General features: G+C 44.7%; 1 protein-coding gene across 2 annotated transcripts in view; it reads left to right on the forward strand.

Annotated features, from left to right (window-relative positions):
• Nucleotides 1-19,292, forward strand: part of LOC120986835 — a 129,032-nt gene that overhangs the window by 22,513 nt on the left and 87,227 nt on the right. For both annotated transcript variants that reach the window (XM_040415540.1, XM_040415539.1), the window contains exons 2-3: nt 865-921; nt 2,419-2,553. In XM_040415540.1, coding sequence (XP_040271474.1) covers nt 875-921; nt 2,419-2,553 — 182 coding nt within the window. In that variant the 5' untranslated portion in view covers nt 865-874. The remainder of the gene's footprint in view (nt 1-864; nt 922-2,418; nt 2,554-19,292) is intronic.

Below are 19,292 nucleotides of genomic sequence, written 5' to 3' on the forward strand. Positions count from 1 at the left end.
GTCACAGATAATTTTAGGATTCGCAAACGTTATACAAGAGGTATAGCGCAAGTAATGTCGCTGTCACCAGCGGCTAATAAAGAATAACACTGAATTAATGTCACTGATATTTAAGATGCGCAAACGTTATACAGGAGATGTAGAACTTTTAATGTCGCTGTCCCCAGCGGCCAAACAATTGCGCTGAATGTCACAGAAATTTAGGCTGCACAAATGTAAAATAAAAGATGTAGCAGAGGTTGTGTCACTATCAGAAGCGGCTCTAACAATTCCACATAATTTAGCGTAGGTTGCCCTAATAATTATATTGCTGCCAGATACAACAATAGTCCTTAAAAGGACTTTTGGGTCTCTAGCAAGTTTTTTCACTAAAATATTACTATTTCACTACCTACACTATCTGTCCCTTCTTCAGCACAGCTCTCCCTGACTAAGACTGAGCCAAACACGTGTCATCAGGTGCTATATAGCACCCGATGACGTGTTCCGGCCAGCCAATCACTGTAATGCCAGTAGCCAACATGGCTACGGCATTACAGAGAGTGCCAGTAACTCCGCGCACGTCTATTGGTTGCATTGCAGCCAACAAACGTGCGGGGAGGAGACTCGAGCATTGCGCTCGAGCACACGCGGTGTTCGGCCGGTGTAGAATGGGCAGCCAGGGGGCGCTGTGCAGGGATAAAAAGTAACTACAGCAAAGAGCTACAGCAGGGCTGAGGCCCCTTCATTCTAAGTGTTCATTCTATGTGATTGCTTGATAACATTGGAATACCCCTTTAAATGAGATCAATTTAAAATATAGGTGTTTTTTTTGTTTGTTTATTCATGAAAAGAAACTGTACTAATTATTTTGTTTTATTGCAGAAATTTGACAATGACATCCATAAAATCAAGCCGAACTTGGGCGGACATCCAGGAAAGGTACTTGATTCAATGATGTAACTATAACATTGGAGATATGTAATTTCCAATTTTTCTTCCTGGCACTAAAAGAAAGCTGCATGACCCTTCATTCCTCAAGCTAGTACAGTGCATGGACATTGATAAGCCATCTTTAAGGATTAAATTTATTACTTGTGGTAGTCATAGAACTTCTTCTGCTTTCTGTACCAGTAGCTGCTGACATTGTCATTAGTTATTCACTTTTCTGAGTTTACATACTTATCTACATGGCTATATTATGTAGGGGCATGCACAGATCTCATAGGGCCCATAGCAAAACTCAGTTTGAGCCCCCCATCCCATGAGTGCCTCAAGCAATCCCAGGCAACGATGAATGCAAAGCGCAACCCCCAGATTTCTCAATAAGTTTTTTTTTTGTATAAGGCTACTTTCACATCTGCGTTTTCAATTCCGCTATTGAGATCCGTCATAGGATCTCAATAGCGGAAGAAAACGCTTCAGTTGTGTCCCCATTCATTGTCAATGTGGACAAAACTGAACTGAACGAAATGGAATGCACCAAAATGCATTCCGTTCCATTTGGTTGCGTCCCCATCGCGGACAGAATAACTCTGCAAGCAGCGTTTTTCTGTCTGCGATGTGGTGCGAAGCAAGATGGATCCAATAGACACAATAGAAAACGGTTTCGTCCCCAATTGACTTTAAATGGTGTTCATGACGGATTTGTCTTGGGTATATACAGTAAGACATAATGCAACCGGATCCATTCATGACGGATGCATGCAGCTGTATTATTGTAACGGAAGCGTTTTTGCAGATCCATGACGGATCCACTAAAAACGCTAATGTGAAAGTAGCCTTAAGTGGAAGACTTTTTTTAAATAAAAATTGTAATAAAAAAAATAGTTGCCCTCCGTCTCACCTACTTTATCCAATCGCTGTGTTAGATAAAATGGAACAGGTGCTTCATAAATATACCGCTCACACTGTATTTCTCAATGTAGTAGACAACTGTCATAAATAAATCAACAAATTCCTCTGCTTTCCTTCCCACAGTATGTTATAAAACTGAAGCCAACACTAGGGGGAGCTCTGTGCATAGGAAATTATACAGTTACTATTAGTATCATTGGCAGATGTAAAAATTAATTTTCACTGAGTTCCTCACAGTTGTCAGTCTAAGTAGTAGTAGATCTGTAGTAAATCTGGGCCAATGACTTATGGCAAAACTGTCTGCCCAGCTGCTCCTCACCAAGAACCGGTGGTGGTGGGGGGTCTCTTTGAGATGCACTGCTATAAGCCACCTATAAACTTATATCTAAAGTTTTACTTTTCTGCTGACACACTGGATTGTTGCTGATTGCTATTAATTTTCGATGATATATTATACAGCCTTTATAATACTCTCACAATTTAGGTTCCCAAAGCAGAAATCTTAATTTTCCAGGGCAGTTACAGTCACTGTCCTTCCCTTGAAGCATAAAACACACTAAACAACTATATTGCACTTTGCAGCTTAAGCCGTGTACGACAACAATATGGCCTCTTACCGCGAGCAGAGTGGGATGATCTGATTGCAATGACCTCGTATGAAAAGGCTATGTCAGCTAAACCCAAGAATAAGAGCCTGCCAAGGTCATTCCTGCCAAGGTAGGCCTCAATTACTAATATGAATATGTGTCCTTCATTAAGACTACAATGGCATGCTCTAAAATCAATGGTTTACCAAAGGGAGGCATTTATTATATTGTAAAAGCCTCTCATTTATAGAACCATGAGGAAGGGCTCAAATCTCTTATAGCTTTGGTCTTAAAAGGGTTGTCAACAAGAGCCCATCCACAGGATAGAGGATGAGTGTCTATTCGGCAAGGGTTTTACCACTGAGGATCCTGCTGATCACTATAATGGGGGCCAGTGTTCCCCCATCTGAATGGAATGGCAGACACACATGCTAACTGTCGCTCGATTCAACTCTAAGGGGCTGCCTCAGATAGCTGAGCACTTGTACTTGGCCATCTGCGGCAATCTCATAGAACTGAATGTAGCGGCAGACGCGCTAGTGTGACTGCTGCTCCATTTACGCGTTTTTTCTGTTATCCTGACCAGCTAGGGTTCAACCATTAGGGCCTCTGGATAGGGCATACGTTACTGTAATGGTATAATCCCTTTAAAGTACACTTTCAGCCTCGATACATACTAAAACGGCTGACCATGAGCTTCTCACGGGGCACAGAAGGGTTCTGTATGTTCCATCCTTTTCCAACTGGGGTGAGGGAGGCAAGAACATTGTACCCTCTCTACAAGAGTTACATTTTTATCAATCAAAAATGAGCCGGAAATAGGCCTAAAAAAATAGAAGTACTACATATGGAGGGGGAAAAAACACCAATGCCTTTGTTTTCTTGGGAAGCATAATCCAGCACCATTTTTTATTTATTTTTTGAAGGGGGAGGGCATTTTGATATTGTGCCCTTTTCTAACCATGGTTGTATTATAGTCACCGATGTAACCTTAACATGCACAACCAACTTGAAAATGCTTCTTTTAGAGTTGCTTCAAACACCCATTTAAAAAAAAAAAATGAAACTGCAGATTTTGATGTCAGAGCAGATTCAAAAAGAAAACAAAAAAATAAATGAAGGACTTTAAGCCTCTTCTTCCAATTCCCGGATTTGGTTCAAAAAGCTGCACCAAAACCTGTACATGTGCTTTACTAAAAAAAAATGCTATGTGCAAAACTATAAGTAGACAACTTTCATGCAAGCATCTTAAATTCAGGAAACATGCTGGGTCTGATGGCCAAATTTCCCAGAACAAACGCTGCTCCTCTGACCCAAACTGCCAGCATCATAATGATTAGAGATGAGCAAATTTTTCAAGAATTCGATTTGGTCAGTTTGCCGAATTTTCCAAAAAGATTCAATTCGATCTGAATTTCTTAGTGGCGAATTAAGTTAAAAAGCAGCTCTTTTCTGGCTGCGGAGAGCCTGTATAGTGGTATAGAACACTGTGCCGTACAGTAGCACGCATAGGGAGTCTGCTGTGGTAGTGAAACAATACTGTGAGTCCGTATGACACGCAGATGACAGGCGTCACTCTTAGAATCACTGCTCATTTCACTTATTTGGACAGTTATGGGGCCAAAACTGACCAAATAACTCAAGTGTGAACTAAGCCTTACAGGTCAATGTTAGCGCCAGGTAAAAAGAACTATGCAGAGGTCCAAGATCCTACTATAGCGTGAAAGAGTGCACTCCTTTTACACCGTCGTCAGCTGATTCCACATAGATGTCTACAGAACCTGTTCTATCAAACGCTTATACAAGTAGAGCCCTCCTGACAGAGTGGAGAGGGTGTCAGCAGTAAGTTTGTGTTGACATCACTGATTATTTTGCCCTTCCTATGATCCGTCAGAACAATAACCCCCAAAAAATGGATCGTGTCTGTTGAGCATCTGCCTTCACTTGGTCAGCATTTGGTCAGTAATCCATCAATATTGCTAAAGCCAAAAAAACAGGAGTGGATCCAAAACAGAGATGACACGTGAATAGAATATATGCATGTCTTCTGTGTTTTGTACCCAGTGCCCACTCCTGCTTTTGGCTACCAAATCATAAGCCAGTTCTAATGCACAATAGGGACCATGTCATACAGGCCTTACAGCTGCTACCTAGATAGGATCCGTTGTGCACATCATTTTTCCTTTCTTCTGACATATCAGAAAAAGGGTCAAATAAATGATGATGTCAACAAGGCAAAATAGTGGCCCAGTCATGGAGTAGGGAGGGTGGGAACAGCATGAGAAGTCCACAGAGTGGCCCAGTGACAGAGTAGAGAGGTGGCAGCAGCATGAGGAAACTACAGAGTGGTGATGTGGCAGCAGCATGTGGAGACCACAGAGTTGTAAGGTAGAAGCAGCATGAGGAGACCACAGCGTGGTTTGGTGGCAACAGCATGAGGAGACCACAGAATGGCCCAGTGACATAGTGTTGAGGTGGCAGCAGCATGTGGAGACCACAGAGTGGCTCAGTGACATAGTGCTGAGGTAGTAACAGCATGAATAGAAGAAAGAGTAGCCCAGTGACATAGGGTTGAGGTGGCAGAAGCATGAGGATATCACAGAGTGGTGATGTGCCAGCAGCATGAGGAGACCACAGAGTGGTGAGGTGGCAGCAGCATGAGAAGACCACAGAGTGGCCCAGTGACATAGTGTTGAGGTGGCAGCAGCATGAAGAGACCACAGAGTGGTGAGGTGGCAGCAGCATGAGGAGAAAACAGAGTGGCTCAGTGACATAGTGTTGAGGTAGCAGCAGCATGAGGAGACAACAGAATGGTGAGGTGGCAGCAGCATGAGGAGACCACAGAATGGCCCAGTGACCAGTGATGAGCAGCAGGGGCAATATTCGAATTTGCGATATTTAGCGAATATTCGCCCAAATATTTGTCATATATTCGCGAATTTGCGAATTTGTGATCTCCAGTCATTATTTTCTTGAATGCGAAAATTGGCAATCAGGAAATTCGCGATAAAAATTCACGATACGAAAATTTGCGATCAACATTACTCCTAAAGTAAAAGATATTGCAGCTTTCTCATTGGCCCACAAGCAAGAAGCAGTGAGGGATCATGGGTACGGATGAAAAAAAATCTAGAATATTTGCGATTACAAAGATATAGCATTATATTTTAGATATTCGCGAATTCTTGAAGTGCCAATATTCAAGATAAAAATTCGCAATTAGAATATTTGCGATCAACACTACCAGTGACATAGTGTTGAGGTGGCAGCAGCATCAATAGATCACAGAGTGGTGAGGTGGCAGCAGCGTGAGGAGACCACAGAGTGGTAAGTTGGCAGCAGCATGAGGAGACCACAGAGTGGCCCAATGACATAGTGTTAAAGTAGCAGCAGCATGAGGAGACCACAGAGTGTCCCAGTGACATATTGTTAAGGTAGCAGCAGCATGAGGAGACCACAGAGTGGCCCAGTGACATAGTGTTGATGTGGCAACAGCATGAAGAGACCACAGAGTGGTGATGTGGCAGCAGCATGAGGAGACTACAGAATGGCCCAGTGACATAGTGTTAAGGTAGCAGCAGCATGAGGAGACCACAGAGTGGCCCAGTGACATAGTGTTGAGGTGGCTGGAGCATGAGAGGACCACAGAGTGGTGAGGTGGCAGCAGCATGAGGAGACTACAGAATGGCCCAATGACATAGTGTTAAGGTAGCAGCAGCATGAGGAGACCACAGAGTGGCCCAGTGACATAGTGTTAAGGTAGCAGCAGCATGAGGAGACCACAGAGTGTCCCAGTGACATAGTGTTGAGGTGGCAGGAGCATGAGAAGACCACAGAGTGGTGAGGTGGCAGCAGCATGAAGAGACCACAGAGTGGTGAGGTAGCAGCAGCATGAGGTGACCACAGAATGGCCCAGTGACCACTGATGAGCGGCTGGGGCAATATTAGAATTTGCGATATTTAGCGAATATTCGCCCAAATATTTGTCATATATTTGAGAATTTGTGATCTCCAGTCATTATTTTTTTGAATGCGAAAATCGGCAATCAGGAAATTCGCAATAAAAATTCACGATACGAAAATTTGCTATCAACATTACTCCTAAAGTCAAAGATATTGCAGCTTTCTCATTGGCCCACAAGCAAGAAGCAGTGAGGGATCATGGGTACAGATGAAAAAAAATCTAGAATGTTTTCGATTATGAAGATATAGCACTATATATTAGATATTCGCGAATTCTCGAATATACTCTGCCAATATTCACGATAAAAATTCGCAATTAGAATTTTTGTGATCAACACTACCAGTGACATAGTGTTGAGGTGGCAGCAGCATCAGTAGATCACAGAGTGGTGAGGTGGCAGCAGCGTGAGGAGACCACAGAGTGGTAAGTTGGCAGCAGCATGAGGAGACCACAGAGTGGCCCAGTGACATAGTGTTCAGGTGGCAGCAGCATATGGAGACCACAGAGTGGCCCAGTGACATATTGTTGAGTTGGCAGCAGCATGAGAAGACCACAGAGTGTCCCAGTGACATAGTGTTGAGGAGGCAGCAGCATGAGGAAACCACAGAGTAGCCAAATGGCATAGTGTTAAGGTGGCAGCAGCATGAGGAGACCACACAGTGGCCCAGTGACATAGTGTTGAGGTGGCAGCAGCATGAGGAGACCACAGAGTGGTGATGTGGCAGCAGCATGAGGAGACCACAGAGTGGTGATGTGGCAGAAGAATAAGGAGACCACAGAGTGGTGATGTGGCAGCAGCATGAGGAGACCACAGAGTGGTGAGGTGGCAGCAGCATGAGAAGACCACAGAGTGGCCCAGTGAAATAGTGGGGAGGTGGGGGGCAATACTAGTACCAGCTGAAGATGGCGGGTGGCAGTAAGAGCACCTGACATCAGGCGGGTGGCAGCATCACAATAGTAGCTGAATCAAGTAGCCAGCAAAAACAGGTCTCTTTTGTCAAAGTGTAGGCGTGGCACCATGGATGATCTTGTCTGATGCATCAGGCACTGGTGTTTGAAAATCCTGGCTGATCCACGCATGATTCATCTTCACAAAGGTCAATTTCTCCACATTTTGGGTGGACTGGCGAGTTTTCCTTGGGGTTACTATGGCCCCCTCCGCACTAAACACCCGCTCTGATGCCACACTGCTGGCTGGGCAGGAAAGCTTGTCCAGGGCAAACTCGGCTAGTTGCAGCCACAAATTGAGTTTGGCTGCCCAGTAGTCCAGGGGATCTTTGATGTGGGGTGGCAGGATGCACTCCAAGTATGCAACAACCTGCTGGTTCAGGTTCTGCTCTATGTCTAGCTGCTGTTGCTGGTGAGTAGTTTCTTCAGTAGGCGGGTGAAGAAAACTGTTCATCAGAGACTCTAGACTTAAGTTGCTGCTGATCGAGCTGGTACTGCTCCTGCCCCCCTGCCCCCCCAGCAGCCATGGCAGTGGAACGTGAGCGCAGAGGGCCCCCCAGGTCAGAACTGCGTGAGGATTAGTGATGGCGCACATAGGCAGCGGCCAACTGACTATATAGGACGTCTCAATAGTAGTTCAGATTGTCCTCACTCTCAGCGGGTGTAAAAAGGCCCCCATTTTGGACCAGTAGCTAGGGTCTAACATGGTGGAGAGCCAGTAGTCATCCCTCTGCCAAATGGTGACAATTTGGCAGTCACTACGCAAGCAACTGAGCATGAATCGGGCCTCTGAGGGACTCCCTGCCTCCATCTCCACTGCATACTTCCATGGTGTCTGGGTCATCTGCCTTGTCTTCCTCATCGCCCTGTAGCTCCTCCGGCTGCTCCTGCTCCTCCTCTCCTGTCACCTGTGTAGAAAATACAGCCATTTCTCTATGCATTGTTGGTGCTTGAATGTCCTCCTTCTCCTCCTCCTCCTCCTCCAGTTCAGCCCCCAAAGGACTCATGTGGTCGTGAGATGTAGTCGCCAGGTCTCCTATTCCCTGGCCAGACAGATTTAGCAGCATCTGTTCCAGGACATGAATCAGTGGAATGACGTTGTTCATCCTGTAGTCCTGGCGACTGACAAATAAAGTGGCCTCCTCAAAGGGCACGAGCAAACGGCAGGTGTCACGCATGAGCTGCCACTGGTTACTCTCTGTTCATATAATCGGTCCAACATATGGAGGATGGAATTCCAACGGATGGAAACGTCGCATATCAGCCTATGTTGAGGGATGCCGTTCTGCCGCTGCACTTTAAGGAGGGTGTGCTTTGCGGTGAATGAGTGGCTGAAGTGCATGCAAAGTTTCCTGGCAATTTTCAGGATGTCTTGCAGATGGGGTGAAGACTTCAGGAACAGCTTTACAACCAGATTGAATATGTACGCCATGCAGGGCGCATGGCTCAGCCCTCTTTCACACAGCGCGGACACCATGTTCTTCCCGTTGTCGTTCACCATGGTTCCGATTTTGATTTGTCGAGGAGAAAGCCAGGATTCGATTTTCTGATGAAGGACGTGGAGCAGTTCCTCCCCTTTGTGACTCCCTTTGCCCAGTCAAACTAGGTGCAGAAATGTGTGACACCGCCGTGCCCTGCACATGTGGTATGCTTGAGGAGCACTGTGAATTGTCCCTGCAGTGGAGGCTGAGGACACGGTGGAGGATGAGAAGGCAGAGGCGGACATTGTCGCAGGACCAATGGCGTGAGAACGTGGAGGCGGAAGTGGCATCACCTGTCCAAGTTGCTGTTGTGGCTGGGCAGGAACCACATTTACCCAGTGGGCCGTGCACTTTGGCAGACACAGACAGACTCAAGGACTGGCCAATCTTCTGTTCTACATACAGTATGTGTACAGGGCTAGTACTGCCTTTTTGTCAAAGAAATGACGGCTTGGGGGCTCTCCACCTCGGCTCGGCATAAGCCATCAGTTTTCTGAAAGGTGCAGAGTCCACCACTTAAAAAAGGGAGGGACTACAGCACCAGCAACTTGGCCAAGAGCATGTTCAGCTTCTGCGCTGTTGGATGAGTGCAAAACGTATACTGTTGTCTCTTGGCAATCGCTTTGGTGATCAACTGCTGATGGAATGACTGACAAATAGATGAGTAGGAGGAGTAGCAGGAGAATCAGGACCAGCTGATGATGGGAAGGACAGAAAGGTCCCTTTGGCTGAGGTGGTGAAGCCTTGACTGCATAAGATTGGGTGCGTGCCACTGGCTGCACACTCTCCTATTGCACCCTGTTCTCCTTTTATAGTGTGGATGATGCCTCTCTATTCTTTCCCTATACCTTGAATTATCTTTCCCTGAACTTGTAATTCTGTTTATCAGCACAATTAAGTATTTTCTAGCACTGTCCCTAGCGCCTGCTGACGTCTCTCCCTGCACTAAGCACATTCACAAGATGGCTAAGCACAGAATCCAAGATGGCTAAGGCTATTTATAGTGCTGTGACATTACATGGGCTGGCTGGCTGTTGACTGGCTGCATGCATGGCATTGTGGGTGATCGCTCATTCCCAGAGTTTTTTGCTCCATGTCCTAACATGTGCAGCAGCCATTTTAGGAAAGCGAAGCATGGGGAAATTCGGCTTTGGTGAAAATCAAATTTTTCCAGAAATTCTGATGGAATTCCACTTCGTCAACTTCAATTCGCTCATCTCTAATAATGATTTATGATAGTTCCAGCCTGGCCGCAAGTCTACTGTATGTCTATAGTACTGTACTCACGGAATGCTGTCAATACAGTACAGTAGGACCTCGATCAGGCAGGATTATTATGATTTTGTGAATTCGTGTCAGGGGAGCAACATTCGTTCTGGGAAATGCGGCCATCAGACAGAGTGTGTTTCCCTGGCATCAAACGATCGTATGAAATTAGTCTTACTCTTGTTTTGCACTAGCTTCATGGCCCTAGCTAAAGTATTTTTCAAGCAAAGTATTTTTTAAATATGTATTATATGATATTGCTATGGAGATCAGTTTGTTACATTATTATGTAGGTGTTACGGGGCAGCGCTCTGTGGTCGCTGCAATTATCATTAACACAGTGAAAGAAATTCAATGCACATCCAAAGTGATTGGACAGTGCTTCCGATAAATGGCATTCTGTACACTACTGCTGCAGAAAACATCAATTTATTTGTAATATGCGCAGTGAACATTATAATATCAGCCTCATCACATTTAAGTGATATAACAAAATGCTGTGGATTCCAGGAATCATTTAACTAGGATGTCTGTGTTTGGCTCAGCCGACAACTGTTCCGCCCAACTCTGTCATACACATGTGCACTTGGCCCAGCCAATAGTTATTCCTCTCAACGTCTTCATACATATATGCACTTTGCTTGGCTGACAGCTATTCCTCCAGACTTCTCCCTATACATGTGTACTTGGCTCGGCTGACAGCTGTTTCTCCAGACTTCTCCTTACACATGCACACTTGGTTTGGCTGACAGATATTCCTACTTACTTCTATACATGGCTCAGCTGAGTGTCAGAGAGGAGTAAGCTGTGCCAGACATGTCTGACTTCGGCTTGTTTCCCCAGATAGCAAAAAGACCAGATGTTGAAATTCAACATTCCAGATCCTTCTTTCGCCCAACATCATCTTTCAGAAGATCATCTGGAGGCTCCTAAACACATAAGATAGCTGGCCGATTCTGACATTAATGGAGACCTCAACGAAGCAATAAGTCACAGCACAAAACAGCTGTACAATTATATGCTACCAACTCGGTGCATGTAACCTAAGCCTCTCTATTTTTGTAAAGCTGAAGAGACATGGCTGTTATCACCTCCCATGCCACTGGATAATGCTGTGCTTAGAAGGGCACTTATGGCTTCAATTAAAAAGTTGTGAGGCTTCTAATACAAATCTTGGGGGGCTGCCAATAGTCCACTGTATCCTTATATTCAACATTACTACTGGTTGGTGTAAAACCTTTTAAACAGTTATGGTAGTGCAAGGATGTGGCATAAACATTAGTCTGAAACTGAATATATCCTTTACATCTGTATCTGGGTTAGATATTCCCTAAAGTTTACCCCTGCTGTTTTCTATGCAGTAGTGAACTTTGAAAAGAAAATGTATTTTGTTTGTATTGCTAAGCTGTCTGAGTACTTCTCGTCTGCACATTGACATCTGTGGAGAAGCACACCCCCTCCTCCGTCTGACATTTTCATTATTGGGGCTTTCATATTGTGTAATTCTTTTACACAGCGCCTTGTTGTTCTACCTTTGGTAACTTCTCGGGAACTGTATTTATTTTGTTCAAATTATATATCACATCAGTGAAGGCAGGAAAGAAACTCACAATGAATCAAGTGCCCTTGCATAGTAAATATATTGGCAGTAATGGCAGCAATATAGGCAGATTGTTAAGTATGTGATCCTGATGTGTGTGTGGGTAACAATCATTTGTCTCTGCATACATTTCTGACAAATTACATGCTTGTTTCACCTAAGTATTGTTGTCTAGACGCAACACGTGCAGATCTACTCATTTCCTCTACTGAATGAAGAAATTTGCAAAAATCGCGAGAGTTTAGAGGAAAGCTTCCATTGATCACGCATAATGCATTTGCTTAATTAGCTGTAAAAGTCTCGCAAATAATCTATTTCATTTACATCTAAAAGATACTGTTCATGCGCAGATTTTCCACAGCGGAACTGTGTGTGGAAAATCTGCAATGCTTACAAGTAACAGCAAAATAGATGCCTCTGCGTTGGTATACCATTTGATTTTGTCCTGTCCTTCAAGCTACACATCACAAACCCTTACCTCCTTCCTCAACCTTGATTCAACTAAAATGCTAGTGCATGCCCTTGTCATCTCCCACCTGGACTACTGCAACATCCTCCTCTGTGGCCTTTCATCTTCGACCCCTCCAATATATCCTCAACTCTGCTGCCTGGTTTCGCCTCTGCCTCTCCTTTCTGCAAATCCCTTCAATGATTCCTGTAATGTAACATGAATTCGAAAATATTTGAGAATAAATATACTTACATCACATACAGAATAATAAAAAGTAAATAAACATCACTAGCCTAACTATGCAATATGGGGTGGCACTCTGGTCGCCATGTCATAACACATGGACGACACCCCAGGGTATACAAGAGATGGGGAAAATGAATACTTACATCCTACCTAGAATGAAGTCTTCAATGGAGTGCCACTTAATTGTTAGTGCAGACCACAGTAATTCTCATCAGCCCCTCCTACAGTGTGCATCACGCATGAATCTGAGATCACTCAGGATTGTGTTCTTATCAGCACAATGGGAGATGGGTACTATCTCTAACCCACTAAATTAAAGGGAAAAATTGAAAACTATTTATTAAACGTAATATAAAAGAGGACATAATTAAAGGAGACAAAACCAAGTAGTACTTAAAAATACCCTTATAATACAGCTCCCCATTGGCCAGTTGAAATACTAACAGCTATGTATAAAGCCATCCACAATGTGTCCAAAAATCACACAGAAAAGATTAAAAACAAACATAAAAACATCCTGCACAATATGATAAATAAATATGCGGATGTCCATGGCTACATTTATGGGGGGGGGGGGGGAAATCACAGAAAACAGAAAATAATGCATGAATGCAACAGATGCAAGCATTTCATGTGGACTGAGCCCTCATTCTGATATGATAATATCCGAGACTCTCAGCCAATATATTTTGACCAAAACACATCTGTGCCCGCCTACCCACTCGAAGGTGGTCTCAATCAGGCAGATCCTACTCTAAACCTACCTATGCCATTGGGCATCTATGTTCAGGAGAGCAGACCCTGCACATATAGTGTGCTGCTCCTAGTCATCTCTATGTGCATCCAGCAACCGATAAGAGGACAGCCAATTTTCAAAGAAGGATTTTGTCCACCTCCTTTAAAGCCACACATACTATATGAAAAATTAAGCACATTATGGAAAAATCCAAGTGCAGTACGCCAGTCCTGCAGGGTGAGTGAATGTGAGGTCACGGGGGTCAGTTAGCAGACTGAGGGTTACTCTTGGTACTCACAATTTGTAGAAGACCCTGGGCAGGCGTACAGCAGTGATGGAGAGGCTGGCACATGGATCCTCTTGGGCACTCTCTGTATATAGGGACCAGGCCGGGTGGTAGGTGAGGTGCCCTGGGTGTTGGAAGTTTAGTGAGCCGATGGCAAGATCCCTTATAGTTCGTGACGCCAGTGCCGGTAACGGTGGCACACCGATTTATTGTAGGAATAATTGAGGTACACACAGTTGTAGTGAACCAGAACTCCTTTTTACTGAACAGTTCAACTATTTACAGGTTTCAGTTAGTTCTATATGTATAATGTTGAATACAGGCAGGCTTCATACAAATGGCAGGCAAAGTCTTTGCAAGATACTCAGAGGGTATAACACTTACAGATCAGGCTGTACTTTCCTCAGATCCTGTCTGGCTTTCACCAAGGCCCGTGTGCCCTATTGCTGGCTTTATCCTTGGGTAGGGAAACCTTCCTCTGGTAATAATCCTCTTGCTGTAAATATCCTTCTGCCCTTCAGCTTTCTACTTAGCTGGATAAAAGTGGCTCTGCTCTGTACTTTGTAAGGTGCTAGATATCTTCAGGAGGGAACCTCTTCTCCTGGAAGCAAGCTAGGAGCCTGGGCTATCTAGCTGCATGTCAGAAGCTCCTTCCCAGGTATCTTCTGGTTAAAGTGCACATTGGCTTCTGACTACACACACCCCTCTCTGGACTGGACCTGACTATATATACTAGGAACTACACCCCTAACAGGCCTGGTACACAGATAACATTAAATTACACATTACAATGCAATATAAAATACCATAACCATGTTCCACAGGAGGTGGAGAACAACGTGACCCAATTGACCCTTGAGTAGTGCCCACCCTTACGTAGTGGGACACTACACAAGCTTTAGTACAAGGGATTGGCATTCATCTTTCTGTCTCTTGGAATAAAGCACAGGTAAATGTGAATTTGAGTGAAATCAGTTCTCTAAAAGAGGATGAAAATCAAGATTTTTAATTCAACAGCCATGGTATATAATAGGATGGGAATGGCACACAACGGTTATTCCCTTCCTGGAGCACGCTCTCGTTCTTGGTTCTGCCTGATCGGTTGTTCGAGGTGCCCTTGATGTTGAAGTTTTATGGTGGAAGGCAGGATCCCGGTTGCTGTGATGACAGCACCTTGAGGTGCAACTGTAGGATGGAAATAATGAGTCAAAATTAACAGCAAATGATTCTTTAATGAAGATTCAAGTTCTGGTACATTAATCACATGTTCAGCATGCATGGACCGGTAGATGTTTCACAAACACAGTCTCCACGGACTTTACAGTTCTTACAGCTGCGATCGGAACAGGCATAGTTGATTCTGAACTCCCGAACATGGATACCGTAGAATCAGTAAGTGTCACAGATGTAATAGGGGAGAACACCAAAAGACAACAAGAATGAAGAGGAAAGACACTAGGCCTCACTGCTAGGGAAGGAAAAGGGTCACCACCTATAACACCCTGCTCCTGGCCCTAACTTCTATCAGTATGGACACCTCTTGATGGTAGAGATGCCCATACACAGGAACCTTGAAAACCCTGGTAACCCTCGGATGCCCCCTAAAGGTAATAAAAGGGCAGAGACAACCTGTTCCTTCCCTGGTGAAGGAACCAGCGTCTCGCTGAGGCCTAGTAAAAAAAAACAGGGGGAGGGGGGGAATACAAAACACAACAAGCGGAACACTTAACTTCTGAGCATGATGGATGAACAGGACTTCAACAAGAACCACACTCCAGCTCTTCCAAAACCAAATGAAGCTATCCAGAGCAAGGAGTGATGGGTAAAGTCAGACTAAATAAGGAGAGGTAAAGGTCACATGATCAACACCTGAACAGGAGGTGTGGACATACCAGCAACACACAGACAAAGTGAAACCAAAAGAGGCTGTCAGATCACTCATGTGCAGTCAGTCTTTCAGACCTTCTAACACCTGTCACAGGTGTGACAGTACCCCCCCTTCTACCGGTGACCTCCGGGCACCCAGGATCGACCTTATCAGGATGAGCTCTGTGGAATGCTCTCACCAGGCGACTAGCATTAACATTGGTCGCTGGAACCCACATCCTTTCCTCTGGTCCGTACCCTCTCCAATGAACAAGATACTGGAGAGATCTCCGGAGAACTCGGGAGTCTACAATACTGCTGATCTGAAATTCTAAATTGCCGTCCACCATGACAGGAGCGGGAGGCAATGAGGACGGCTCAACAGGTTCGACACATTTCTTTAACAACGATTTATGAAATACTTTATGGATTTTCAAAGTCTGAGGAAGTTCAAGACGGAAGGCTACAGGGTTAACAAAGGCAGTGATTGTATATGGACCAATAAATCTTGGGCCCAACTTCCAAGAAGGTACCTTAAGTTTAATGTTTCTTGTAGACAACTACACAGAATCACCCACTCTCAGGTCCGGACCACTCATACTTCTCCTGTCAGCCGCACGCTTATACCTGTTGCCCATCTTTTTCAGGTTATTTTGGATTTTCCACCAAATAGAAGACAAAGAAGAAGAAAATTGTTCCTCCTCAGGAATGCCGGAATTTTGAGCACCAGAAAATGTACCAAACTGTGGATGGAACCCATATGCCCCAAAAAACAGCGACTTATCAGTGGATTCCTGTCTACGGTTATTTATAGCAAACTCAGCTAACGACAAAAATGAAGACCACTCTTCCTGATTCTCTGAAACAAAACATCTCAAGTAAGTCTCCAGATTCTGATTAGTGCACTCCGTCTGTCCGTTCGACTGAGGATGAAAAGGCGAAGAGAAGGACAATTGTACACCCAGACGAGTACAGAACGCTTTCCAGAATCTGGAAACAAACTGAGTCCCTCTATTGACATCACATCAGAGGGAATGCCATGTAGTTTCACAATGTTGTCGACAAACACCTGTGCAAGGGTTTTAGCACTGGGTAGACTAGGTAATGCAATAAAGTGTGCCATTTTATTAAAACGATCGACAACTAGCAGAATCACATTTTTTTCCGAAGAATTCAGTAAATCTGTGATAAAATTCATGGAAATATGGGTCCAAGGTCTGGACGGAATGGGCAATGGAAGCAGAGATCCGGAAGGCCGAGTATGTGTCACCTTAGCACGTGCACAGGTACCACAGGCTGACACATAGTCCTCAACACACTTACGCAACCCCGGCTACCAAAATCTGCGAGAGATGAGATCGACAGTCGATCTGCTCCCAGGGTGCCCAGCAAGCACCATACAGTGATGTTCCTCGAACACCTTGTGACGTAATTCATAGGGAACAAACAATTTCCCCGGAGGACAAGAGTCCGGAGCATCCTCCTGTGCCTCTAACACCTTAGCCTCGAGATCAGGATAAAGAGCGGATATGACTACCCCTTCAGATAAAATGGGACTAGGGTCATTAGACTCCCCCCCCCCCCCCAGGAAAGCTACGCGATAAAGCATCCACCTTGATGTTCTTAACCCCAGGGCAGTAAGTGATGACGAAGTTAAATCTGGTGAAAAACAATGACCATCTGGCCTGCCTTGGGTTAAGTCGCTTAGCCGACTTCAGGTAGGCAAGGTTCTTGTGATCCGTAATTACCATAATAGGATGAATTGCTCCTTCCAACCAATGCCGCCATTCCTCGAACGCCAACTTAATGGCCAGCAATTCCCTATTCCCCACATCATAATTCCATTCAGCAGTCGAGAGTTTTCTTAAAGAAAAATGCAAATGGACGCCATTTACTGGGTGAAGGACCCTGCGACAAGATTGCTCCTACCCCTACCTCGGATGCATCAACCTCAACAATAAATGGCTGAGACATGTTCGGTTGCACCAGAATAGGGGCCGAAGCGAAGCATTCTTTCACAGCAGAAAAGGCCTGTAATGCCGCATCAGACCAGATAGAAATATCAGCACCCTTCCTAGTCATGTCTCTTAAAAGTTTAACCACCGTTGAATAGATCAAGATAAATTTACGGTTGTAGTCTGTAAACCCTCAAAACCGCATAAGCACCTTCAGATTTTTGGGTCGATCCCAGTCCAACACTGCACAGAGCTTATCGGGATCCATATGAAAACCTGGGGATGAGAGCAGGTAACCCAGAAATTGCCCTTCCTGTACAGCAAATGCACACTTTTTGATCTTAGCATACAACTTATTCCCTCTTAGGATCTGTAACACTTGTCTCACATGATCCTGATGAGTCTCGATATTAGGCGAAAAAAATAGTATGTCATCAATGTATACAACGACAAACCTCCCCACCAGATCATGAAAAATTTCATTGACAATGTGTTAAAAAACCGCAGGAGCAATGGTTAACCCAAAGGGCATGACCAGGTTTTCGAAATGACCCTCAGGGGTAACTAATGCGGTCTTCCACTCATCCCCCTCCTTGATCTTTACCAAATTATATGCCCCCCTCAGATCCAATTTAGAGAACACTTTGGCACCGACAATCTGACTATACAATTCCAGAATCAAAGAAAGGGAGTAAGGATCACGGTTGGTAATACGATTGAGCTCACGGAAGTCCAGACATGGCCTCAGGGTACCATCCTTTTCTTTACAAAGAAAAATCCAGCAGACACTGAGGACCTGGATGGTCTAATATGTCCCTTTGCCAAACTCTCAGTGATATACTCTCGCATGGCCTTTCTTTCGGGTTCCGAAAGACTATACAACTGAGATTTGGGCAATTTAGCTCCGGGAATAAGATTGACGGGGCAGTCATACTCCCGGTGCGGAGGCCACTCCTGATTACCACTCTCAGAGAACACATCATAATATTCAGAAATGAACAAGAGAATAGTTTTAGTGGTAACCATAAAGAACGATGCATTAAGACAGTTGCAAAAATCACTCCAATCGAGAATATGTCTCGCTTTCCAGTCAATGTTAGGGTTATGTTTGCTTAACCATGGTAGACCCAACACCAACGGAGCAGGCAGACCCTCCAACACATAACAGGAGATAGATTCCTGATGAAAATCACCCACTCTTAAATGAATGTCATTCACTACCTGCGACAGGCATTTTTGGGTGAGCGGTGCTGAGTCAAGTGCAAAGACAGAAATACTTTTCTCTAATGCATTAGTCGTCAACCCGTGAATGCGAACAAACTATCCATCAATCAAGTTAACTCCTGCCCCACTGTTGATAAATACTTTGATTTTCACAGTTTTGGACTCTACGGGTACTACCAGTAAAAGACAAAAGTAGGTTTTCTTGCTCCCCACCCACACCACCAATAGTAATTTGAGGATTAAACGTCTTTTTCTTTTTGTTTACACCTTGATGCTGAAAGTACGGACAAATATTCACAAAATGTCCCTTCTTGCCACAACAAAAGCAGACTTCTTTCACATGACTTAAGCTTTGCCAGTAGTTCCAGGAGTAGCTCCTCCTAACTGTATAGGCTCATCACAAGGCGCAACCACCAGTGTCTCTCCACCATAAGTGTCAAAGGAAGCAGTACCCTTGTTGGAGAGTACGTCCTGAAGGTGAGAACTCCTAGATCTCTACCTCAGGCAGGGGTGTTTCTAGGGTCTGAAGACATCCGGGGCACGAGCCCATGTGAATCTACGCCCCCACCCCATGAAGCCACGCCCTTATCACCATGGGGGGGATTCACAGTAGTTATTAACCACTTTCAGCAGTCCGTCCCCCCCTTCAGTGAATATGGGACTGCTGAAAGGCATTAATAACTACCTTGAAGGGCCTAGCTGTCCGGGCAACCCCACAGATAATCCTAACCTATGGTCAGCCTAATTTAAAATTAAGCAAACCCCCAACTTGAAACTAATCGCATAAGTTGGAACCCATCAACCTCCCTTGTACTTGTTCCGCTACTTGCAAGCTGCACGGGCATG

Source organism: Bufo bufo, chromosome 1 (genome assembly GCF_905171765.1).
Source record: "Bufo bufo chromosome 1, aBufBuf1.1, whole genome shotgun sequence".
Classification (NCBI taxonomy): Eukaryota; Metazoa; Chordata; class Amphibia; order Anura; family Bufonidae; genus Bufo; species Bufo bufo.